The sequence below is a fragment of the Actinia tenebrosa genome, unplaced genomic scaffold (genome assembly GCF_029948245.1).
Source record: "Actinia tenebrosa isolate PJP-AT-01 unplaced genomic scaffold, QUT_ActTen_1.0 PGA_scaffold9__36_contigs__length_13948895, whole genome shotgun sequence".
Classification (NCBI taxonomy): Eukaryota; Metazoa; Cnidaria; class Anthozoa; order Actiniaria; family Actiniidae; genus Actinia; species Actinia tenebrosa.
This window is the reverse complement of record NW_028292586.1, coordinates 12,054,319-12,081,040: the sequence shown is the minus strand read 5'-3', so window position 1 is coordinate 12,081,040 and position 26,722 is coordinate 12,054,319. Positions and strand designations below refer to the sequence as shown.

General features: G+C 37.3%; 2 protein-coding genes and 1 long non-coding RNA gene across 4 annotated transcripts in view; 1 reads left to right on the top strand and 2 right to left on the bottom strand.

Moving 5' to 3' along the window:
• The window catches only part of LOC148904855 (uncharacterized), a 210,401-nt gene that overhangs the window by 27,466 nt on the left and 156,213 nt on the right, over positions 1-26,722 (bottom strand). The window lies entirely within an intron of this gene.
• On the top strand, positions 644-19,913 carry LOC116290080 (far upstream element-binding protein 3). 2 transcript variants are annotated; one of them, XM_031697064.2, is made up of 22 exons: positions 644-755; positions 824-896; positions 1,008-1,043; positions 1,155-1,190; positions 1,677-1,749; positions 2,098-2,159; positions 2,902-2,973; positions 3,528-3,597; positions 4,180-4,237; positions 4,521-4,599; positions 4,936-4,967; positions 5,572-5,718; positions 6,972-7,052; positions 8,092-8,197; positions 8,705-8,802; positions 11,245-11,514; positions 12,103-12,161; positions 12,621-12,819; positions 13,522-13,549; positions 14,140-14,253; positions 14,872-15,096; positions 18,307-19,913. In XM_031697064.2, the coding sequence occupies exons 1-21, from the start codon at positions 660-662 to the stop codon at positions 15,072-15,074; spliced, it is 1,992 nt and encodes a 663-aa protein (XP_031552924.2). In that variant the 5' UTR covers positions 644-659; the 3' UTR covers positions 15,075-15,096; positions 18,307-19,913. The 2 variants fall into 2 exon arrangements, with proteins under 2 accessions (XP_031552924.2, XP_031552931.2); XM_031697071.2 differs by lacking the exons at positions 6,972-7,052; positions 8,092-8,197; positions 8,705-8,802.
• On the bottom strand, positions 19,318-22,345 carry LOC116290095 (bcl-2-related ovarian killer protein). Its single transcript, XM_031697082.2, has 2 exons — positions 21,541-22,345; positions 19,318-20,730 (listed from the first exon to the last, which is right to left on the bottom strand). The coding sequence occupies exons 1-2, from the start codon at positions 22,120-22,122 to the stop codon at positions 20,584-20,586; spliced, it is 729 nt and encodes a 242-aa protein (XP_031552942.1). The 5' UTR covers positions 22,123-22,345; the 3' UTR covers positions 19,318-20,583.

The window sequence follows — 26,722 nt, the reverse complement described above, 5'->3', positions numbered from 1 at the left end:
CAATTTATGGGTTTTATAGTGAAATGCGGTAGCAACCGGAAGCTGTAATCAAGAGCCTTTATTCACCGTTAAAAGTACTTTTATATAACAAAATGTACTTATATCTCGAAGTTTACTAGATAATCTATACTATCAAATTCATCAAAGTCATTGGATGACTATGATTCTTGAACTATTAGTGAAAAATGCAGGTATGTGCGACTCTACGAACGTCCAAAATTTGCACATGTCAACTATTCCCATCAAAATTAAATATTTCAAAATTGGGCATCGCATTTATTAAAAATCTGAAATAAAAAATGGGGGTCACCATTCTCGGTTTTGATTTATCTTGAAAAAACATCTCCAAATAGTCGAAAACTGACACTTTTCCGAGTGGAGACTGGGGCGAGTCAAATAAAAATCGTAATTTCTCTACTCAAAAAAAGATTAAAAAAGTGAAAAATGGTTTTGAACATGTTCGTTATTTAGTTTCCGAAAGAAAAATGCGTTAACTTTTTTAGTTGCATGCTTTTAGCTGCACGCGCAGAGAAATGCGCAGTGCAAAACAAGGGAATTTTGATAGTTTTGGGTTAGCTGTGGCATTCCCATGGTGCAGCTGTGTCGTATTAATATATTGCGCTCTTTCCATCACGTGTTTTTCCTTCAATACTTTCAACATGGCGGACGGTGTGGCTTATCAATCAGTTCCTCCACCTTCGGGCTCTTCTGAAGCTAGCACAGCCTTTGCTGATGCTTTAAAACGAGCAAAAGAGGTAAATCGAAGATATATGAACCTACTCAAGTCATTTTTATACTAAATAGACCATGTTTTCACCTTCAGATCGCCGCTCGAATGGGAACGGCGCCTCAAGGTAGTGACGGATCTTCAAACGTTCCTTATCAAGAAACTCCCGGTAATGTCTTTTTAAATCCTTCTTTCTTCATCGATATATTGTCTCATTGGCTTTCAGAAGTATAGATACATAAAACTAAACTTAATTATGCTTTTTCCTTTGATTTTTTAGCTGACCAAGTTAGAAAAAGACCTTATTCAGACGAAGGTAAAGTCGTAAAAACCATTCATCTCTTCAGCTGTCGCTACTCGAGATTTTGACACGACGTTAAAACTTTGACTACAAAAATAACATGTTTTTCTTGGGGTTTTTTTAAAGGAGAAGAGCCACAACCAAAGAAAATGTTATCGGAGGGTAAGTCAGACCAAATATAGAGGGGTTTAGTCATAAACAAAAAGGTTTTTCTCATTTATTTGATCAAATCTCGACGATCTGCATGATTGCCTCATTTTGGAAAATAAGTAGAACAAAAACTTTCCTCGCTTTCAAAGTTGAAAAAATGTTTTGACTAAAAATTCCTAAAAGTGATGACTTTTGACGCTTCCTTTTAAAGAAAATCTTGTCTCAAAGCTTCATACTACTGTTCAAAAATTTTGAATTTTTTGACCAAAGATGCTAAGAATATTTCTTATGAATAATTTGAACCAAATCAAAATATATATATTTTGATCAAATCTTTGAAATATTTGTATTCTGTTCTAAAATTCTTGTAACAAGAGTGTTTAAAAGAAAAATTTTCCAAAATTGGTTTGATTTTTTATTTATAGGACTTTGATTCTTATGGAATAATTAAATGAAAAAAAATAAAATAAAAACTAGTTTGTTTTGTTTTTCCCATAGGTGGTATGCCATTAATGGATGGTAAAGATCCTAAATCTATCGCTTTACAAGTAGCTGCAAGTATCGCTCAAAGGTTAGTACGATTTTTTAAACCATTTTTTGCATTGGAGCATAATATTTGTCAGAGAGTAGAAAAATTAAGAAAGTTGGTATTCAAAAATTGAAGAGAAAATGATTTGTGGTTTCCTGTGAGAAAACAATGTATAACTATTTTATCTCACACCAATGAAAATACTTAGGCCACAATGCCCGATGTGAAGGAACAGTTGAATACTACTGAATATACAACATCTTTTCGTCATTCTGATTGGCCGTATTTTCAGTGGTTTTGGCAAAAAGTGGATAGGTTTTTTGAGATGAACTGGTGATGTTATGCTTAGCATTTCCTGTTTAACATTCTTATGTTTTTTTTTCTCAATAGGGCTGGCCTTGGTTCCATGCTGACAGAAGAACTTAAAATCCCAAATAAATTTGTTGGTTTAGGTAAGAATTTACATCATCATTTTCTAAAATTTACATTATACAGGGCTCAAAATAAATGCATTTGGCAGTGCATCGTGCTGCAAAACTTGAACTTTGACCTGTCATTTGGCCATTGGCAGGCCGCTATTTTGAGCCCTGCTATATTTGAACCAAGTTGGTTAAATATGGATGATAAAAAGTTAGTTTGGTTAGCGTGGATTTAATGGATTATTTTGATGATACAGTGGCTGTCTTGGATTGCAAGGCATAATGGGGCCTCCAGGTGGCAAATGAAGCTTTGTTGCAGTAATAACATCAGTTGATATTAACAGCTCACCACAAGAATATATAATAAAAAGTTGAATAAAGACAGAACATCAATCTTCTTAAGTCATAAAAGGAAGACAAACACATGAAACTCTATATATTTTCTGTTATCTTTAGAGAGTTTTAGACGGCAAACGTGACCACGCTTTTTATCATTTTCCTGTATTTAACTTTATCTTTTGCAAACTTTCTTAACACACACAAATATTCTTCTGTATCTTCTACTTCCTGGATATTTTTGCAATTCCTTTTCAGTAATTCAAAATATGCTTTCACTGGTCAACTGACGTTTCATGTTTGCTGCTAACGTAAATCTAAAACTCTCTTTTGTTTTGCCCCTGGCAAGATGGCAGCTGTATCGTAAAAGTAGTCCATTGGTTCTAGCTTGGTTCACCTTCGTAATGTTTATAGGAGTATCTTGGTTTTCTTTTTTCAGTTATTGGCAGAGGTGGAGAACAAATAAACAAACTTCAGTCAGAAACTGGGGCAAGAATACAAGTTGCTCCAGGTAGGTAATTTTGTTTGTCTACAAACACCAACATCCTGGAAGATATTAGCCACCATATATCCGGGGGGGGGGGGGTGGAACTGGGGGGGCCGGGGGGTATGTGCTCCCCACAAAATATTGGTTCTCAGTCAGTTTTATGGCACATGTGCCAACAATCAAACAAAGCAGCAATCATGATCACATAGTGTTAAATGTAATATTTCAGTGCCCCCCAAAGATTTTCAGCTTCCGCCGCCGCTGTATATCTGTGCTGGAAGTTCAAAATAAATAAAGTTTACGTATGTATGTGTACATATGTATCACAGTTATGCAACAACATGTCGGTAGCATTCTTTAAAAGTCATACAACATCTGTTCTGTTTGCAAAGCCAAGTAAGAAATACTACAGAGACTGGAGGCAAAAGATTGGACAGAGCTTGGAACGTCAGTGGACAATGTGAAGAGACTGACACAGTCCAAAACTGAGTTCAAGAGGGTGATCCCTCAATGGCTCTTTGTTGACTAAGTCAACATTAGAACAATGTACTGTACTAACCTATACTTTGGTTATCTAGATCCACCGATGGGAATTATGCCACCTCCAGACAGAGCTGTAACAATCAGTGGATCCACCCAGGCTGTTGAGTATGTGTTGGTTTGATAATTTTACATCATAGTCAGGGTTGTCAATAAAAGTTTTGGTAGGCAGTTATGAAATTGAAATAGGCGGTAAACTGGAAATTGCTGGAGCATGTAATCGAGGCATACTTGTCATCAGTCTCATTCTTCTCACAAAAATTCAAGATGGCGGGCAACGATCGTTGTAGTTTCGATTGCGTTGCAGTTTTCGTAGTAAAGCAACAAAGATTGCTTCAAAATTTATTTTAACGAACTTTAAAGAACTTTAATCACAATTTACATTGGGAAGTGGCTGAATAGGCGGCTGAATTAGCAAGAGTAGACGGCGGAATCTGCCAGTTGCCGGCTGCTATTGAAAACCCTGCATAGTGAGAAACCCTTGGTTTCAGTGTAAAACTAAAGTTTTCCAGAGACAAAATATGTTTCCAGATCAGTTGTGCTTCTCCTCACAGCACAAGAGCTATTTGCCATTGCGATGCCGGTTAAAATTTTACCTTACAATTTGATTACAAACTGTTAAAAAATATGTTACATTTGATGTTCTTGTGTTGGATTATCCTTCTAAGACACTATGCATTTCTCCAACAGTAAAGCAAAGGCACTCTTACATAGAATTTGTGAAGAAGGCAAGATTCCAGATAGTCTGGTAAGTTTAATCACCGAGTCCCTATTTCCAGCTCCAAGGGCCCTTTACACATCAAATATTTTATCATCCGGAATTATACAAAATTACATCATGGGAAATGGAAAACTTGTGTATCCATGCAAAGTGGTTTGACACGCTGCAATAGTTCTCAACCCCCTTCCCTAACCACTGTCTCAAATTAACGTAACCCTTACTACAATTTTGCTGACCTCCCCCTTCCCATGTGTTAATAAATGAAAGCTTCCTTTATGAGTATTTATGGTGGAACTTCTTACTTTTTTAGATGTCTGTACCTGTTGTAGCACCAGGAGAAACTGTATGTGAAATGATGATTCCTGCTAGCAAAGTTGGACTTATCATTGGTAAGGTGTTACCATTTTAGTATTAATACTTCCCACTGACAAGAGTGGGGCCCATAGAATTGAAAATTGTGGGCCATTTCTGTTTTTTATACGTGAATCCCGCAATGGCACGGCCTGGTATGAACAATAATATAGAAATGAAAACAATGGCAAAAGCAAAATGATATTCATGAGAATGATCTTGGTTAATAAAACATGGGTCACAGGTTAACATCTGTTTTCAAATGTTCCCCCTTTCCCAACAGAGAGATTGTCATACTCTTGTTAAGGCATTGAATTTTATCTTAGATGAAATCCCCTTTCTGAAATCACTTGTTTTTGTCCCTGCTTGTCTAGGTAAAGGAGGAGAAACTATCAAAAATTTACAGGTTTGTAGCATTTTACCCATTTTTAATCATTAAACAGACACCCCTGGCTATATATTTCTTACTTGTGATAAAGTTTGAAACTGCATTACAAACCAGATAGGACTCAGGTTATTTATCTATCAATAAGGAGCCTATGACCCAATAATAAAACCAAGGAATAGCCAAGGCTTTACATGGAGTTACTTCCCCCTCCCCCCCCCCCCCCCCCCCCACTCAAAATTTTTCTCTTAAAACCAGGGGAAATGAATCTTGCTTTTTCTTTCTTGAATGCTAAGTAATATATACAGTATGAGTGGCCGTGTTGCATCAGCCTCTTAGCCTCGAGTTTGTATATCGGATACAACACGGACAAGAATACTGTAGATTGCTTGTCAAACGTCTAGGTTAGTTCCTTTTTTCACTAAAATTTTCAAAATTAAAGTGAATCTGGCCAAGAAAATCCTACCTAAAGTTTATGCAAATGAACACAATTTTATCGGTGGTGATTTTTGTTGCGTTTTCCTCACGAATTATTAATGAGTTTGACAGCTAAGTTTAACAAATTGACCAGTGCATGAAGTATCTGTCATAAAATTTCTTAACCATGTTATTTGATTTAACACAGGAAAGAGCACAGTGCAGAATGGTGATGATCCAAGATGGACCCTATTCGAATGCTCCTGAGAAACCTTTACGAATCATGGGGGATCCTACGAGATGCCAAAGAGGCAAGGACCTTGTAACAGACCTTCTTACAGAGAAAGAACTAGAGGTAGGTATTAATAGCATATTAATATATGCAATATATGCATAAGTTTACTTTAGGATATCTTTTAGATGGGTATACAGTTTTGACAAAATTTTATCAATTTACTTACTGGCATTATGGTGTATTGTCAAGCGATTGTTTTCCTAAGTTATGTTCATTTATGTGCAGTTCAGAGCTAAAAATAATGGCTGTTCAATAACTGGACGTGATGACTGACCAACATATGACCAATCAATGTGACTTTTGGGCCAGTCTAGAGGACTGGCCCAAAAGTTGTTTGGCCAGACAAATGCGAATTTGAGCCAGACCTCGTCCATTGACCGGCTGTTTATTTTTAGCCCTGCAGTTATAACTCCTAATGAATGTTATGGCTTATTTCCCAAAGTTTTAATAGTTTGGAGCATAATATTTGGACAGCATCTTCGTTATTAGGATGAACACTCTGTCTAACACTAGGAGAACTTTGTAATTAGCAGCATACAACAAGTTAGGGTTGATAGGACTGAGTTTATGTTTACGTTTTGGTAATTTTTTTTTTTGACATCATTCATTAACTAACAGACCGACCTCCAATATTTGAATTATTTTACTTTAAGGTTGCTATAGAAATTTTCTTATACATACTTACTCTGTTTTTTAATTACGACCTCCACCCTATTCTGATCATTTTAGTTTAAAAAATCTTTTTTGATCTTTTACACAAAATTGTATTGAAAAAAGAACAAAATGGCCAAAGTAGAAAATATTAAGACATTATACCTTTTGATTTTATTGCTCAAAAGAGGCATTTTTATCAATTGCTAGATTATCTTATCAACATCATATGGTATTGACCATTTTAGAGTAAACTTGAAATTTTGGCGCCAAACTTGTGACGTCATTTTCCCGGAAAAAAACAAAAACTCAAATGAAAGTAAAGACATAGAATTGTGATGAATATAGATTGGCCAAGATTCAAAAACTTTAGATTTTAAATGGAAAGGATATATCAATATGTCTATCATTTTGAAGTGCTTTGTGCCCACCATATTGGGATCCAAATTTGAAAAGTTACCTTGACCTCGATCCCAGAATGAAAAACTTAGTGTACTCCCTGATAATATAGAAAGTAATTTGTATACATGTAGTAATATGTTTAGTGCAGTGATCTTATGCTTGGAAGAAAAATTGTAAACTAGAGCTGTAAATATTGTAGACAGGAAATTTTTTCTTGGGAGATTTGTTAAACAAGCCAATTGTAATACTTGTCCCTCAAGCAAATAAAGCCTCCAGTTGACATCCATGGAAGAAGACCGCATCAGGAGACAGGATATGGGGGCGGAGGAGAAGTACTAGAGGTAAGGAAACGTGGCATTAACCTTGTATTCATGAGATGGTATGATTTTTTCACCACAAGTGTCGTGTGAACCATGCCTACTCCAAGTTTTAGCTGCAATTTACAGTGCTTTTGTTTGCATTTTGTATTACATAAAGCAATGTGTTATCAGCATATTTTGCAGACAGCTGCGAGTAAAACATTGTAACCTGTAAATCAGCCTTTACATGGCTATTTAAAAAAGGTTGTTGAAGATTTTGTTGCATGTTACATACCAATCCTGAAAAAAAATAATGAGTGATGTGAAAGCATTCAGCAAAAGGAATTTGCAATAAAGAATTTCTCCAAAATTTGTCTGGAGAAATTGCATAATATGCAGGCATATTTTCTTCTGTGATGGCATTATTTACTTATGATCCAAAACACATTTCGAGGAACATGCAACATGCTAATGACCTTAACCAACCTTTTTTTGAAATAACTGTATTGCATCACATTGCTTTTGACCAAGGTTTTGACATTGGTTAGAAATTCAAATGAAATAGGGTAAAGTGGCCGACACACGGTGCAACATTGCAAGCAACAAATTTGAATCGGGGTGACACACATTGCAACAATCAGGCAACATCACTTGTGTCAGCCTGCTATGCTCAGATATTTGGTCAGCAGTTATAAATTTGGTGCAAGCTGATTGGTTGGAAATTTTGAAATGTTGCACACAATGTTGCAGCCAAGTTCACACGATGAAATTTGTTGCTCTCAATGTTGCAAGAGAGCATAATTCAACTTCAGATTTGTTGCATGCAACAAGTTTCAGGGGTAAATACACTGCAATGGTCTTGTTGTGTGCAATGTTGCACCATGTGTCCCTATCCTTTACTCATTTAACTCAGGGGGATGTGAGGCATTGATATTCGCGCCTTTAGTATTGCATTTTGGATAAGAGGTCTTGCCATATTGGTCGAGTCTCCTCATAAATTCATTTACTCATGACTGCCATACTGTTGTACTATATAAATCAGTATGTGTTTATTCAATTCTTTGTTCATCTCTTGTTCCAGATTCCTGTTCCCAGAGATATCGTCGGGTTTGTTATTGGTAAAGGTGGTGAAACTATCAAACGAATACAGGCTGAATCTGGTGCTAGAGTACAGTTTAGTCCAGAATGTAAGTATGCTTTGCTATAACAACTAACATTCTTTATACAGTAGAACAACATTAACTAAAATCTTCAAGGAAAATAAAGAAAGCTTCAAGTTATCAACAGTTTGAGTTATTGGTGGATGATCGAGGTTTTTTTTAAATTAAAAAGAAATTAACCTGAATGGGATAAATTGCTTCAGGGAACTGTGAAGGGGACTATTCCCAGGGATTTTATTGTTCTGCCATCTAACCACAGGCACCACGTTGGCCCGCGATGGTGCAAAACCTCAATAGCTATTTCTTACCTCCAACTAACCAACATCGGAGGGACGTAAAAGAACCACTGAGGACATAAAGAAACCCTGGCAGTGACCACCCTCAGTGCTTACACTTCATACAAACCATCTCTCATTCATAAATCATTGTAAAGTGCCTTTGAACATATCCATATGGAAAAGAGCGCTATATAAATATCATAATCGTCAATCATAATCATAACTAAACCAGTGTAAATATTGAACTGTTTTTCAGCTGACAACCCTCAGAGTCCAGACAGAATAGCAACAGTACAAGGAACACAGGAACAAATACAACATGTAGAATCAACAATAAAAGATATTATACAACAGGTAGCATTACCATGTACATGTCGCAGGGGTGGCATATATATATTGAAGGGTTGGTATACGTGTGTTGCTAAGTGCCAGTATATTGATAAGATTTTGGAAAAAACTTGTACCCACCAGGAAACAAACGATATTAATCTTGTATTTTCTACTGTTATTTTCTCTTTTCATTGGTCTATTGGTAAACTTGGTTAACTTTAAATCCAAAGAAAAGGATCATTTTTATTCTGAGAAGGATTGTAGGAAAAGAAACAACTTGAAAACAAGGGAAAAGTCTAAATTGATTATTTAAAAAAAATTCAATTAGATCTTGAGACCATAACAGCAGTAAAACATTTTCAAGATTAATAGTCGTTTGTTTTAATATAAAGTCTAAACCAGTAGTTAGACTGTTAGGTATTGTATGTATTTAATGCATTGTGATAGATATTATTCTTTCAGATGTTGTTGTTGTATATTATACAACGCTAAACATATCACAACACTCTCTGACATGCACACACTGCATTTAAGAAGTCACCAGTGCCTCTGCAAGAAGTTTAGCTATCAAGAAAAAAAAGATTGCCCATAGTGTTGCAAAACATTTTAGACCTGCTTATGATACTTATGTAATCAAGGATGACAAAACAGTAGTGGGGTGTCAGCTTTAGCTCCCTAACAATACACCTAAGTCGAAAATGGGTGAAAATGCTGCATCCAGGGCCAAATTTACAGTATTTTCTTATGATTTGATGCCTCAAAATTGCCGAGTTCCTGAATGTAAGAAGGAAAGAAAGTCAGAACAAGTGTATACTTTGCATTGACACCATTTTGATTTTTTGCATTTGGTCCCAGGATGCAGCTTTTTTTTGTGTATTTCACTTGGTATTTCACTTAAGTTGAAGTTCATAGTAGTCCTTAACTTGTGGAGCGTAGAAACTATATTTGAATGTCAATTCTAGACACAAATGCTCATAAACGAAATGAGAGTGGTTACCTTAAATTATGAATGAGCTGTCAGGCATAACTAGAAAGTATTTACATGATTGTAATCCATGAAATCTCTTATAGCCTCTTCCTAAATCTTCTTGTAGCCAGTTTCACATTCGTAACCGACTTCATAAGTTTAGCATTTTGGCCTACATCAGCTGAATTTACTATGAGCCAACAGACATTAATTTTTCCCATGGCAAATAGGCTGTTGAGTTGTGTGGGAATATTAACATCCAAAAATTTAATTAAGGGAAGTCAAAGTGCCAGACATCTAGGGTTAGTTAGGTTACATAAACATGAAATGGGCTATAAACAACTGGGAGACAACAGTTTTAGAGATGACTTATTTTTCACATTGATTGCCAAGTATCATTTTTAAGCAAAACTAGGAAAGTTATACAGAAGTTAGGCAACTGTTTTTATATTGTTATGTAACTTACAGCAAAGATATGTGGTGTTTCCAAGTGTAAAGTAGTTTTCAATGAGTTTTTGCCTTGATAGTTTTGCTAAATTACTACTTGCAAGTGAGACTGGGAATCTTCATCCACCTATCTTTCTTCATATCATATCCAGTAATATAACTTTTATGAAATAATGAGCTAAGGGACAGACCATTAGATAAGCGAGGGGGGCTGCCTAAATTCAAAAACATCAAGGAAGCACTTCACCTACGAAAAAAATATCTTCCAACCTTTCCTTTTAGAAAATTAATATTGAGCAAAAACAATCGTGTGCAGGGGTTGTTACAAAAAAAAAAACATATCATGCAACATAAATTCGCTGCAACCCACTTCAATTATCTGAAGGTCCATCCCTAAGATAAATGATTTGGCCATTGCTTTGGGCATAACTTTGGCCTTTGCTTTGGCCTTATCAACATGTTGTGAATAATACAGTAGATTTTGTATGACTGTGAAACAAGCAAACTGCCAGTACTAGTACGAAAATAATAGCATCCTTTGAACCAGTTACAGAACATTGAAAGTGCTTTAAAATGTCACAATGTCACAGGAGGTTAGTGCTGAGAGTTTTTCACAGTCTTGCAAAATCTACCCTATGTTAATTTCCTACAGCTGAAGCAAAAATCAAAAGGCCAAAATAATATTAGAAATCATGTCTGCGTATGGACAGGATTTCTATTATTTATTCCGATTTTCAAACACTGAGGAATGAGTTGAAAAAATGAGGCAGAACCAAGGTTTTTTATCCAGCATTGAGGTGTTTGGAAAGAGGATGAAGTACTCTTTCAAGTGCTTGATATGGCTTCCAGAACCATTAATGATTCTTGCAGAAATTCAAAGCATAGGTTGCCTAAATTTAATGCTTATGAAAAACATGTTTTCAAACCTCCTTCACGCTAGCAATTTTCTTGCTTTTGTTCTCATGAATTATTAATGACTTCGAGAAGCTATTGTCCAACTTTACTTTACTGCTTATCAGTACTGAATTCTCTATTCACTTTGAATTTTAAAGTCTCGTCAACGTGGTGGGCCACCACCCAAAGGACCTCCCCCCAACATGCCAGGAGTAAAGACTGTAGAGGCACCAGTACCAGGAAACAAGTGTGGCCTTATCATTGGAAAAGGTGGTGAAACTATCCGACAGATTATGCAACAGTCTGGGGCACACGTTGAACTTAACAGAAATGTCCCAGAGAGCTCACCAACCAAGTACTTTGTGATTAGAGGCACCGATGCGCAAATCCAGCAAGCACAGAATTTGATCAGAGAAAAAGTCGAAGATGTAAGTGGATTCAGAGAATATAGACCTATTTTAGCTTGGGTGTAATGTTTTTCCATTTCAGTTCTGCTTCGAAATTAAGTGGGATTGACTGTACAAATAGATATCACGATGGCATGCACGGGAGCTTTGCTATTAACAATAAATAAGATGCAGAAATTTGATTTTTTCTTCCAAGTTTGAACCGTTACTTTTGAATATGTTTTAATGATGTAATTCTTTGATTGCATGCTAATAATGATAATGATGATAATAATAATATTTAATAATAATAATAATGGGATTAAGAGTGGATTCCACAGAGTGGCTCTTCTTCCACTGGATTCCAATTGGCATTTAGAAGTTGAGGAAAACCGGCGAACCCCAAAACCGCATGTTACGTCATTGAAACCTCTTGGGGAAGCGCGTTGATGCCATTTACCAAAGTTTTGTTATAAGCATCTATTGTTAACGGCACCGAAATAGCAACCACGTTTTCGTCTTTTGACTCTTGTTGGAATGCAAACCAAAATTAACTTGCTTAACCAAATTTAATGATTTTGATTACATCTTACATTAGTGCTGTTTACTGATTGTCTTTCTTTATACCAGACTCGTGGTGGTGGTTCTGGAAGAGGTCGTGGAGGTGGTAACTATGGTGGTAACCAAAAGTAAGTCAAGCACAAAAAACTATAAAATACGAGAGTGTATTACACATTATATCTGTAAAAAACTTAAATAATGAGCTATACAAACTAGTGCAAAGTTTTGTAGGTCTCAGGGTTTAAAATATGAGCCGGATATCAGACAATGTCCCCAAGAGTTGGAACTGGTCCAGTCAAGTCTTTGCCTTGTGGCCATTTTGACCAGTAAGGTTGAGTCGGAAACAAAGTATGACATAGCTAAAACTAATTCGGCTGGTCACTATGACTGTCGACTTAAAGGCCGTTATTTTAAGCCATTGTTCTACTGAACTTATAAGTTTGTGCAATTTCTTACGAAGCTATTTTGATGTTTTGTCATACCACGTACATGCTGTAAATCAGTACTAGATTTTTGCCACTAGTGCGAAAACTGCTCTGTAAATTTAAGTTCCAACCCCACTAACCAAGTATTCTAACAATATTTAGATGGAATCAGAATCAAAACTCCAACTGGAACCAGCAGCAGCAACAACAGCAGCAGCAGCCACACCAACAGCAGTCGTGGTCAGGCGGAGGGGGTAATAGTAATAATTATCCTTATGGTAATCAACAGCAGTATGGACAGCAAGATTACTCACAGCAACAATATGGACAACAACAGTTTGAACAGCCAGGCCAGCAAGTGGTGAGTCAGATATTTCATTGGGATAAGCCTCTGACCTCTGGGCATTTTTAAAGTGCCTATCACCCTTCTGACAATATTTACAGTATTGATTCTACATGGGGTAAGATATCGAATAACCTGAAAAAAATTCATAGTTTGAGTGCAGCTTCTTGAAGTTATAAAGGTTTTTCCATGTCATATGCTAATGTGGTGACGTATGAGGAGGCATTTATGGTTATTTGTTGTTCCTTGTAATTTGAAACACTGGCTTCCATGGGAAAAATAGCTTGCAATAATTTCCATAAGAGCAATGGGCAAAACAATGACGTATTTCAAATTTAATTTATCTGTGCCAGTAATGTTTTGTATATTAAATGATTACTCCTCATACGTCACAACATTAGCATATGGCACGGAAAAACCTTTATAACTTCAAGAAGCCGCACTCAAACTATGAAATTGTTTCAGGCTTTTCCACATCTTACCCCATGTAGAATCAATACTGTGAATATTGTCAGAAGGGTGATAGGCACTTTAATGGTTGTCAGCAATCAATGGTTCCCCAAAAGAGAATAGTGATCCAATCATTGTTTAAGGAGTTTTCCCAGTGGAATTAAAATCTCGTACCACAAACTGTGAAAAGCTCAGTGCCGTAAGCCATTTAGGTATTGGATTTTCGAGTGAAAGACCTCGTTAAGAAGAATTCTTCTACCTCTCTTATAGGCTCAACAAGGCCAGCAAGGAGCTCAAGGTGAGATGACATAATATTCTTTATTTTTATTGGAGTCCAGCATCCTAAAGCTGCCGATACATGCTAGCAATGCAATCTCAATTTTCCCATTGCATTGCCAGCACAAAACACAGTTTCAGCATGTATCATGCTCCACAATTTTGATGGGAACTATGTCTAATGCAGCAATGCAAAAATTGCTGCAGAAAATCAAAAAGTTTGACCAAAAGGAGGTCACCCAGTCATCTTCCAAGGCTGAGCAAGGCAGCTCATTCAAAATAAAGGTGGATAGTGTGAATGCAGGTCAAAACAAAAGGTCAATTTCTATACTTTTCTTTTATAAAATTAATGCATTTCATGTGCTTTTATATCTTTCATTGTGGACTAATGACCGGGTGACCTTGTTTTCGTGCACTTGTCAGCCATTATGAGAGTGGTGTATAAGCCTCGGGGGATAATGTCATTGTTTTCCAATAATTTGTTTTTTTTAGGATAAAATTGTTAATATGGGGCATATTCTGAGTAAATGAGTCTATGATCAAAAATGATAGAGAATTGACATGATTTAAAATAGTCTAGTTATCTAACCAATAAATCATTTATGTTATTAGGTGGGCAGCAAGACTATGCTGCTGCTTGGGCAGCTTACTATCAACAGTATTACCAGCAACAAGCTGCCGCAGCTGCTGCAGCAGGAGGACAAGCACCTGGACAACAACCACAAGGTAGGTTAGCAACACAATGGGAAGCTAGCCTAGCCTTTATGGTTTTTATATTGGTCTGTGTCAATTGGCTTAGGGGTCTTTAAAAAAAGTCTAAATGCTATTGGCAAAGGCATTTTTTCCCCATATCCTACCAATTCTATCTAATCGCAGACAAGAACAAGATGTTAAACTTTGTACTGTAGAAGACTTCCTGTGGTGTTACTCAGACTTGCACCCCAATGACAAGTGGCTTCATCTCTACTAGGCAGTAGTCACAAAAAGTGGTTTATAGTGATAAAGTCATGAAGATAGAAAATGTGCACAAGTACTGTGTGCAGTTATGAAGCACGCTGGGATTGGCCGAACGCTAGAGAAGTGTTGGGAGAAGCATGACTTGTAGCGGAGAGCTTCTCGACACTTATTGAGTGTTCTGCCAATCCTTAAGTGCTTTATAACTCAACACAGCACAGCAAGCAAGCTTTTTATTTCTTTTATAAAATACAAATTACAATAACTGTCATTTTAAATAGGAATGATGTAACTGAACAGGTGCCCACATGCTGAGTGCTCTCATAAAGCACTCAATCAGAAAGCAAGATTTTTAACAGTAATGTTATTTTGTGGTTTTTTTTGTACTAGCTGGTGGACAACCTGATTACACAGCCGCATGGAACCAGTACTTCAAAGCACAACAGAACTATTATCAATACCCATACCAGCAAGGACAACAACCTGGACAGCCTGGACAACCTGGACAGCATGGACAACCTGGACAACCTGGACAACAACAGCCGCAACAACCACAAGGTGGACCGGGAGGACAACCACCATCATCACAGTAATGGCACGATAATCGGATGTCAGGTAAGTCCCTCTTAATGCAATGACTCCTGTGTTAGCACCTCGTGATATTAGATTTTGTATATTTTGACTGACAGGGAAAGATATCCTTTTTGCAGTTCTTATTAAACCACAGTAATATATTTTAGTGAGAGATGTTTTATACCATATTATATTTAAACATACAGTATCAAAAACGTATTTAAAAGTAAGCTTTACTTGAGTTATAATCTTAATATTGTCCTTTGTAATAAATAGGGAGGATAAACTTGAAAAGTGTTTAGGAAGTCAATATTTTTTATAAGGAATAGTAAGAATAATGCAGAGCCTTTTTAATATTATTTATAAAATAATTGGGATACTACGCGTGCTATGATTGGTCGAAAACCATGTTTGATGAGAGTATCAAAACACGCTATCGTCATTTTAGCACGCGCGAGTATTGCAACTGTCAGATTTTAATTTATCGTGTGCGCTCATTGGTCAGTTTGAAAAAGACGGCACGTAGGGAGAATTTACTTAGGCTTTGGGTTTCTTCGATCTTTTCACGCGTTTGTTATTTTATAAAACAAATCAAAAACAGTTTTCCGTGTTTGAGAAGCTGGAAACCACTCGGCTACGCGTTGTGGTTTCCTACGCTCCTCTCGTGTTCTCTCAACATCCTGCGTGTTTAGATCAGAGTATCAAACACGGAAAACTGTTTTTGATCTGTTAAGTTGATCAGTATTAGACTGTGTTTTCAAAAATTTAATGATCATAAATGTGTGGATGAAGAAAGTGTAAAACCATTTTTGAGGATGAGGACTGGGCATGTTATGCACAGAATAATGTTTTTGAGAGTTGGGTTTGAATAAATTTGAAGATCAAAACTCTCTGAGAATTTTGCTTTTATTATGTTAGAGCACTTTTTCCATGTTTTTGCAGCCTTCCAGACTTCAAGGTTTGTTCTTCTGTGCCTAGAAATATTTTGTATTCATACCATTGTAAATTTGATGGACAATAGCAGAAGCAAAAACTGACCAAATTTCTGACTTACTTCTAAGAAGGTTTTCTGAGCCAAAGGAAAAAGGCCAATAGGCCATGTTAAATCCAAGAATAGTTGGAATGGCTTGTGTTTCTATTCATTAATCTCATCAAAAACTCCGGTTGTTGAGATATTTATTATTGTTTGTACTTGACAAAACTATTTAAAACCTTTAATCAATCTTGTTTAGATGTACAGCATGCCTATAATCTATTTCCATCTTGGCAAAACCTGTTGCCTATATCTCCTTTGGCTCCAACAGCCTGCTTTGAAATAGATGTAAATTTATTCTACTTGATACTTAAAATGAACATATATTGCATAAATTATAATGACTGTAGATATTGAATAGTGCGAATGTTTTGTGATGATATTTATATAGATGTTTTGTAGCTTTTTTATTGTTGTCTTTCATCTTAATTATTCTCTTGATAGGGAACCCAGTAAGTAAAATAACATAGAATAACAGTATTAATGCCCTAAAATCTTTATTATGTCTGACATTATTTTACCTTCAATGAATATGGATGCATTGTTGCTATCAAAATATCAGTTATCGTTGGTGCATCTTGTCTTTGCAATGTTAGATCAATATTTTGCTATAGTCTCTGGTCCATTTTACCACGCTGGACAAGAAACAGTTGTGTCTTGCTGGCTGGTTTGTCAGACACTCCAGGAAGCCACCATTAGCAGCGGAGGTCAGCACTGATAGAATCAAAACATTGAGTGATTTTTTAAAAAAATCTTTTTTTATGGCTTTGTCTGCTTGTTATTGTAAATGATGTTGTGTTAAACTGCTTGTTTGCTCTTTCTAATGATGATGATGTTGTTGCTGCTGAAGCCACTGCTGTTGCTGCTGTTGTTGTTGCTATTCTTGCTACTGCCACTGTTTTAATTTCTCTTTAAATGTAGCTGATGTGTTCATACTGCTCTTGTTTGCATTTACAGTTTGATTATATTTATTTAACATCCATTTATTCCTACTGATTATCGCAGACATGCCTATTTTTTGCTGATGAACTACGATGGTATGGTTTTCTTGTTGCCATATTTCTTCCATCTTTCCACTTGATGTATTCAGTGATTGTAATCGTTAATATTGATTTGATGATTGCAATTTTAATATGATATTAATTGTTTGTGTTGATTGCTTTGATGATTATATATATGCAATTACTATTCCGTACAAAAAAGCAGTGATATTTACCAGGTCTAACTCAGGTAACTGCAGTTTCAAATAAGATTAATTTTTTTCTCAGTGTTTTTCATACATGATCTCAAATCTTGTTGTCTTAAGATCTCTTTTAATTGTTCACTATTGTATTGAAGTTTATTATGACCATTATTATCATTATTTTTACAAAATCATTACCATGTGCCAGATCCAGGTTTGAAGTAACTTTTAGTGTCCAGGCCAAACAACTTGACTTTGGAGGAATTGACTGAGTGTGAAATTAGTAGACAGATTATTTTTTATCCTCATAGATTATTATTTATACTTCTTAAATATGCATAAATTTAGCAAGCCATTTTATAGTCATGTAGATTTTCGTTTCAGGACCCGTCCAAGGTACTTTAACCTATGGTTTCTAAAACTATTATATGCTAGTTTGTCAACCATTATCAATAAATCATAGATATTATTTTAAATTATTATTTCTTTGATGTTGCTTAATTTCTTGTTTAGTAGCTATTTTAGATTAAAATATACTGTATTTGTATTTCTTTGGGATAAGAGGTAATGGTATAAGAAGAAAGTAACGGCCCTTAAAACCTAACCAATATGATACGAACCAACTTCAAATACCCTACTACGATCTACCAAAACCCCCAATTACCTTATCAATGGTTTATCAACAAACCATAGCAACAAACAACTAGACCCTTACTCTACTCAAAAGCTACTAGTATGCTACAAACTATCTACGATGACCTACCAACAACACACCAAACATCTTATTGGCACATTAAAAACAAGCAAGCAGCTCAATACAACACCAGCAACGTACACATACTATTAACCTACCAATTATTTTGTAGTTTTAAGTTTTATCATACTCCCGAACAATTTCTGCCTTTCAGGAATTTTCATATTGCACTTATGTGGCTGGGATTGCTAAATACATGTTCTTTCCTTTACAGGGTTTTATACATCGTAATAATATTGAGTTAGATTATTCATGGAATTTTTATCAATTTTGTATTTTTAGGAAGTACGACGCTCATCGCTGGACTCTCATCTTTGTATCTTGTTCTAGTGGTGCTATTCTTCATTCTTGTTTCAAGAGTCTGGTTTCAATGGATGAATCACTATTGCTTCATAAAATGCCTCATTGATGTGAATAGATTTATCGTAGTTATTGTACCAGTGATTCAATGTCATATTTTTAACTACTTGGGATGCACTGCAGCTTAATATAATCTTTTTTTATTCCTGTGCGCTGGCCAAAATGTTCCAGATGAAATGCATGATGATCGTAGCCTTCCTATGACGTCAAGGTCATTTCCAGATTATGTGTAGAAGAAACTGCTACTCATTTAGGATTACTATTGCATTCTATGTCATTTTATACTACTCTAAATAATATGCATAAGATTGAAACCTTTGAACTTGTAATCTTCATAATTATCAACGTGTATGTCATTGCTTGTGGTTTTGCATCAACTGTAATATTGCATTTCAGGGCTGTCTGCTCAATACATCCTCAGATAAGTACATGATCTTATAATCAGTGATTTCATTATTTTTGCTACATTATTAAAAAATAATACTTATAATCATCATGCATTTTCACTCTAAATGTCGCTCACCATTTTCTTCTCATTCATGATGTGATTTCAAACTTTTTTCCAAAATCCAGTTGTAATTTCTTAATTTATTGAAACATTCTCTTTCATGGTTCTATTTAATCAACCAGCTGTTGATCTTTTAAGCATTTCAGTGATCAAGTCACACACTTTGGTCAGCAGAGTGAAAAGGCTGTATAAAGCGACCAATGGTGGGTCTGTAGTACCTAACCTTATTGATTTTGCTTGTGACTTTGTTGCTTCAGTTTACAGATACTGTCTGAGAATAGTTCTTTGAAAACTATTGGACAATTGTGAGTTGATATCATTGCCAACTTTCTTCTTTTTTTATTCAAATGTCATTATTTAAACTGTAGATATGTTCTAATGCAGATCTCAGAATATTCTTTCATTCCTGAGCAGGAAGTAGGCAATTTTTCTGTCCTTAAAGACCTGTTTATTGATGCTTGATCTTTTGACATGTTTGCTTGCTGCTCTGTTAAATGATATTTGTCTTTCCTAAATCTATACCCGCCTTGCTAAAATAATGTTTATCACTGAGTATTGTTTTATTACCAATTATAGATATATATCTATCAATTATTATATCTGTAGACTTTATGACATTTTATATTATTGTCGTGATACAAGTTTGAGGTCATTTTTATGCTATACTTGTGTTAATAACATAATAGTTATGATCTATATATTACCTTTTGTTAGTTTTCTCGTCATGAATTACTTTCTATCTAGACCATTCATATCGTGTTTTTCACTAGTAGGGCCAGTACACAGTGGAACATGGCTGTAAGTAGCACCACTATACTTCCTGCACAACCCTACAATCATGTCTTTATAGCTTTACTAGTCATGCTTTTCACCCATACTTTGAACCATCTGTTTTTATGTGCCAGTGTTATTGCATAATATTTTCTTTTACATGTATTTATATTATAATTATAGATTTTAGACCATTTGTTTATGTTAACTTAAGAAGAAAAATGCCTATTAAACAGACTATTGTGTCCCAGGATGTAGTTTGTATATTGCACTTTGAAGTAGAAAAATACCTAGTCTTCTTAATGTTCTATAAAGCCTCAATTTTGTCAAACTAAAACAACCTCTCGGTTGATCTAAGCCAGTGAAGGGTATAGATCCAGCATTTTGGGTAAGGGGCTTGAGGAGGGAAATTAGCCAAACCCCCCTCCTCCTGAAAAAACTTGCATAAACACAAAACAATATGGCTTCTGGTCAAACTTGAACTTAATGTGTTCATTCACTTATAATATTTACTGTGTTATATCAAGTCCATCCTTGACTTGGAGCCATTGTTGTGGAGCCAGTTGTGAATTTTCGATTGTCATAAAAAAATATAATTTTCCATACCAAATATCTAAAGCTTACCCATTCAACAATGCTGTTCCCAGTGGGCTGCATGGCTCCCTCTCGCTAGAACCAACATTGTTTTTTTGCGGGGGGGAGGGGGTCATTGTAAGGGGACATACATGTGTTTTGCACAATATACCCTTACAGACTAAAATTCTCAACTATTTTGTCCAAGATTGTAGCTTCAGTATGAACATCTTTTATAAAAGTTATGGTTATTAGCCATGTTCTCTACTGTTTCTTTTCAAAGATTTCAAAAGGTTTCCCCCTGATTTGGCCCTAAAACATTTTTGTCATCTTAGGCATAAAATTAATTAGCTTAGTCTGAATGCCACTGCAGTCATGAAAAGAAGTGCTATAAGTGACCCAGTTAGAGTAAAAACTCTCTTGTTTATCCAGCTGCAGTTGCTTTTTGGACTGAAAATACAAGCACTCTCGTCAAAGTGAATAGCCAATCCATCCTGTACGAAAAGAAATAGAAAATATGTTAAAACTGGGGAAAGGAGAGATTTAAATTTGTCAGCCGATATAGCTTGGCAAAGCAGAGTTTACATTGTTTTTTTTTTTTTAAATATTATATCTGCTTGATAACCAGTTACTATGACTACTAGTAAAGCAGACAGTCAGTAAAGCATATTTTACTAGTAATTGAATAATACGAAGATAAAGGACTCGATGGAGCGTAATTTGTTATTGTTATACTACCACTTCAAAGAAAAAGTAATTTTGCAACTCGACTAGTTTCCTGTTTCCTTTACTTCCAGCACTCGTATATTCAGAGTGGTCACGGCCAGGGTTTTGTTACGTTCTCAGTGGTTCTTTTACGTCCCATCTTATTGAAAACGAGGGATTCACAATCCCCATTGTAAAGAGCCAGGTTTTTGACACCTTATTCTAGGGAACCCGGGACCTTCCACCACAAAGCCGGGCCAGTCTAGTCGTAAATACTTGTTACTGCAATTTTTATAAACATGCGAACTTTGTGTCTCCGAGTTGCGAGCTGAAGTCTGTTTTTCGCTGCCGCTAGTCAAAATAAAACTGTGAAAGATACAGACTAATTAGGTTTAACTAAACGGCAGCGAAAAACCAAATTCAGCGTGCAGCTCGCAGACATAGAGTTCGCATGTTTATGAAAATTGCAGTTTAAGCCTTTGTAAATATTTTGGATTTATTTACACTTTGATTATCCTAACTGTAAACATCCTACTGCTTGATATGATATGTAAGGGTATTCTAACTTGGTAAAAAGTAAATATTTTCTTAATACGTACCCAACCACCGTTTTCTCGTATCCAAGTGCATAGCCTCTTATGAATATACTGTCCCATCCAGCGAGAAATACTCTTAGCAATTCTAAGATCGTTGTCTTGAGAACAATCCGTGGCAAGAGCAGCGGCAAACGCATACATTGACACAATCTTTGACCAAGTAATGCCACTTGCAAGTATGTTATCACAAACACACGTGAACACTCCACAAACGACCAGATCGATGTTGATGCCAAAGTTTAACTGCTGGGTGACATTACAGTACAGCGTAGGAAAGCAATTCTCTAGGATCCCTCCGTATTTTTGCATCGTGGTGACAACGTCTTCTGAGCAAATTTCTTCAGAAGCTTTCAAACGCGGATTTCCCTGAAGCATTACTTTCGTGGTTTTTGCCTTTTGACTAAACTTGTTTTGGATGTATTTCTCGCATATGTATTCAGCTTGTAAGGCAATTTTATCATCCGAAATAAATTGCGTCTCCTTAGTCTTTCTTAAAAGGGAGTTTATGTTTACAAACAAAGCTGTAATAAGTCTGACCGCGACCAACAAGTATTTCGTTGCAGACATGAAAAGCTTGGTAGACATTATATCAAAAACACTGTACGAACAGCCAGACTATCAAGCGTAAAAACGAAACTCGATGAAGATGATATCAGATGTCGAAGCAAGGACTGCGAGTAGTCAACAGAACTGAAGCATGGATCGAAACTGGAACCAAAAGTATCTTGCAAGCGGCTTTCAAGGGGCTTTCAAGGACGCTTCTTTGATCTTCGTAAACAGACTAATTAATTACTTTTGAATTGTTTTGATTGAGTCGTGATTCCTTGGTTGACGTCATATCCGGGGCGTCAGATATCCTTAATTACCCTCGAGCACTGCACGTGTAGGATAAAATATCAAGAATTGAACCAGAATAGAAATAATAAATAAGTATTACAGGAAGGACGCCAGAAGGTGAACGACGATTCATAGTGCATTTTATTGCAATTTGTCCTCAAAGACGTCGTAAAAGTGACTTGTATTACGAGAGGTCAGCCGGACAAAAAAGTAAGTGAAGCATGACATGCATCGAATGGTCCGTTCAGGCCTATTCAGTTGCTCTTCATGGAGCATTCATGTTTTAGAAGAGTTGTTCAGTTAATTAGCAGAAAATTCGCCAAGACTTTTGGAAGTGGTAGTAATGACGCCATTATAAAAACGGCCTGTTTAAAATTAAATATCAGTAGTATAGGGGATGGGGGTTCCAGCGCAACGACAACCGGAGGATTACCCGCCTAAAGTACCCCCCTCGATTCGTACCGCGATTACCCGCATCCCGCGTCTATGTAAAATATGTTAGTCTATATATGGAGTGCGAAGATTGTAAGAGAATTTTTAAGAAAGAAGTGGACTTGAAGAAGCATTTAAAGACGAAATGTATGAGCAGCTATAATTGTGGATGTGGTAAGAAGTTTGAGACTAAGGTTAAATTGTTTTGGCATTGTCAGGATTGTGAGTATGACTACGACGATCTGAAAAGGGTCTGGAATTAGGTATAAGATATCTCCTATTATATAGATGGAATCCCAAAGCAATTTCGAAACGGTGTCAATACCCGGTAACGGTGAGATTGATGTTAGACAGTTTTGGCGTCAGTCAGAAAGGAAGGTCAAGAGAACGCTTCGAAAAGGCATAGAAGAATTAGGAGCCCTGAAAGCGAGTATAATGGTAGAAGTAAGTTTGTCAAAAGATGAGGCAACGACGACAGCAATGCTGCGATCAAAGTCGTTAGTGATATTAGAGTCCACCAATCTGGATAAGTCACTCAGCGAAGCCTTAGAAGCAATAATGGAGTCGCTGTCTAACTACACGAAAGAAGGATCAGGTTGGACAGTGGAGGAGGTAGAAGGTATGGAGGTTAGCATGGCAAGGTACGTGCCAATACGAGGAGGAAGTTACGTGCCCCTGCCGGTGTGGGTAGAAAGGAAGAAGGCAATCGTTAACGTAAAGAATGACGACAACCGCTGCTTTATGTGGGCAATACGATCCGCACTGTATCCAGCAGAGAAGGATCCATGTAGGACAAGTAAGTATCCCACAGACGATTTAGAGTGGGATGGTGTGGAATTTCCCATGCAGTTGATAGACATCCCCATATTTGAGGAAATAAACGATTTAGCAATTAACGTTTACGGAGTCAGAGACCAAACGATAGTACCACTAGTGTTGTCAAAGAGTAAAGGAGAACGAATACACCTTTTCTACCACGGCGGACATTATTCGTGGGTTAAACATATTAGCAGACTATTTTACAGACACACCAAACACAAAGGTAAGAAATACTTCTGCGATTGCTGCTTATTATCCTTTACCAGCGTTAAAGCTCTAAAGGATCACGACGAAATATGTCGCGGAGTCGAAGAAGTGGCGCAACGGATCCAGATGCCTACAGATAAGAACCTATCCTACTCAGACCATCAAAAGCAGATGCAGGTGCCTTACGTGATATATGCAGACTTTGAAGCGTTGATAACTAAGGAAGAGCAGAAAAGTGGTGCCACGGATAAGGTGGGATTACACGAGATCTGCTCCTTTGGTTACATAGTAGTCAGATCAGATGGTAAGGCCGACCCTCCTGTAATTTACCGAGGTAAGAACGCAGCTAATGAGTTTCTAGAAGCATTGCGAGAAGAGGAGGAAGAGATAAGAGAACAATTAAGACACCCAAAGAAGATGGTATTTACCAAAGAGAACCAGGAGGCTTTTACCAAGGCAAAGAAATGCCACATTTGTCAACATACGCTTCTCCAGTTTGGAAGACGAGCCAAGAAAGCGTGGGATGAAGATGGAAAGTATTTAGGAGAAGCTCATTTTAAATGCGGGAAGTATGCTAAGAAGGGGGAAAAGCCCAACAAGCCTTCCACCCACTGCATTCATTGTCATAAATCATTCGTTGAGGATTTCTATGTGGATAAGGTTAGAGATCACTGCCACATCACGGGTAAATACAGAGGTGCGGCTCATTGGAAATGCAATATAAACTTCAAAGTAGACCCAGAAATGGAAATACCCGTATTCTTTCACAATTTAAGGGGTTACGACAGTCACTTACTTTTACAAGGAACAGACGGCTCCGAAGTAAAGTGCATACCCAACAACAAAGAAAGGTACATGTCCGTAACTGTGGGCAAGCTGAAGTTCTTAGACTCGCAGCAGTTCATGGCGGACTCCTTAGCAAACTTGGTTAAATACAACACGGAGTTCCCCATTTCCAGTCAATACGGCGCGGAAAGGAAAGGAGTCTACCCATACGAATACATGGATTCCTGGGAGCGATTCGAAGAACCCCTACCACCCAAAGAGAGATTCTACAGCACCCTAAACGAGTCCGGTATAAAGGACGAGGAGTACCAGCATGCGTTAGATGTGTGGGAAAAGTACTCCTGTGAGAATATGGGAGAATACCACGACATCTACCTACGTTCAGACGTAGTGCTGCTCGCAGATGTTTTCCAAAGCTTTCGAAAGATGGCAATGGAATACTACGGGTTGGATCCAGCGAACTTCTACACGGCTCCTGGGCTTAGTTGGAGTGCGCTTCTAAAGAAGACAAACGCGCAACTGGATCTCCTAACGGAATACGACATGTACCGCTTTATGGAAGACGGTATCCGCGGCGGTGTTTGCGGACCCAGCAGACGATACGCAAAAGCGAACAATCCCACGGTGGAGTACGACCCGGAGAAGCCAACCACATACATCTTCTACTTAGACGCAAACAACCTCTACGGTTGGGCAATGTCACAGTACTTACCTGTACGCGACTTCGAATGGGACAACATAAAGCCCATAGAGTTTTACCTAAATGTAGGTAAAGAAGACGACAAAGGTTACGTGCTGGAGGTGGACCTGGAATACCCAGAGCACTTGCACGACGCACACAATGAGTTCCCATTAGCACCAGAAGCAATAGAAATACCATTTAAGCAGCTGAGTCCGCTGCAGAGGGAAATGTGTCCTGGCTACAAACCCTACAGGAAGCTAACGATGAACCTGATGGACAAGCGAAAGTACGTGGTGCATTACCGCAACCTGCAGTTCTATGTGCGCCACGGCTTACGCGTGAAGAAGATTCACCGCGTTTTGAAGTTCACGCAGGAACCATGGATGCGCTCCTACATTGACTTTAACACACAAAAGCGTACGCAGGCAAAGAATGACTTCGAAAAGAACCTGTTTAAACTAATGAACAATAGCGTATTTGGTAAGACAATGGAGAACATCCGCAAGCGCGTAAGCATAAAGATAGCCAGCACCAGAGAGGAAGCAGAAGCATACGTATCACAGCCTGGATTCGTTAGATACGTAGAAATGTTAAACTTCTACGTGATTCACATGAAGAAAGCGAATCTATTCCTGAATAAACCCGTATACACGGGGTTTACAGTGTTAGACCTATCAAAGCTGCTCATGTATGAGTTTTACTACGACAAGCTAAAACCTGAAATACGGTGATAAGTGCCGCCTCTTATACACCGACACCGATTCCTTGATACTAGAGGTGCAGACGGAAGACATTTACGAAGACTGTGTTCCCGACATCGATGAATACGACACCAGCGATTACCCACGCGACCACTTTCTTTACTCCCCTAAAAACAAGAAAGTAATCGGGAAAATGAAGGACGAGATGAAAGGAAAACCCATCGTGGAATACGTGGGCCTGAAACCCAAGATGTACAGCGTGCTAAAGCTGGACGGTGTAGAAAAGAAAGCTAAAGGCGTAAAAAAATACGTGGTTAAGAAGGACATTACGCACGAGTCCTACCTCAACGTATTACGAACACGCAAGGAACAGCGGCATAAGATGAACAGCCTGCGCAGCTATGGTCATCAGATACATAACGTCACGCAGGAGAAGGTGTCACTGTCTGCATTTGACGGTAAGCGATGGATGTGTGATGACGGAGTGCATACGATAGCATTCGGACATCACACGATAAGCAGTTCTTCCATGACGAACCCACGTGTGGGGCCATCGTGAAGATAATACAAGATGGGCTGACCCTTCTTAGCTATTACGCTTCGGATCTGGTAAGTTTCCAAAGACCAATTAGGATCCGTAGCTCTTTTGGATCCTCCTTCTAATTCACTCTGTCCGTAGAGATATCGTACCGTGACGTTTCCTAATCTCACGGAGGAATTC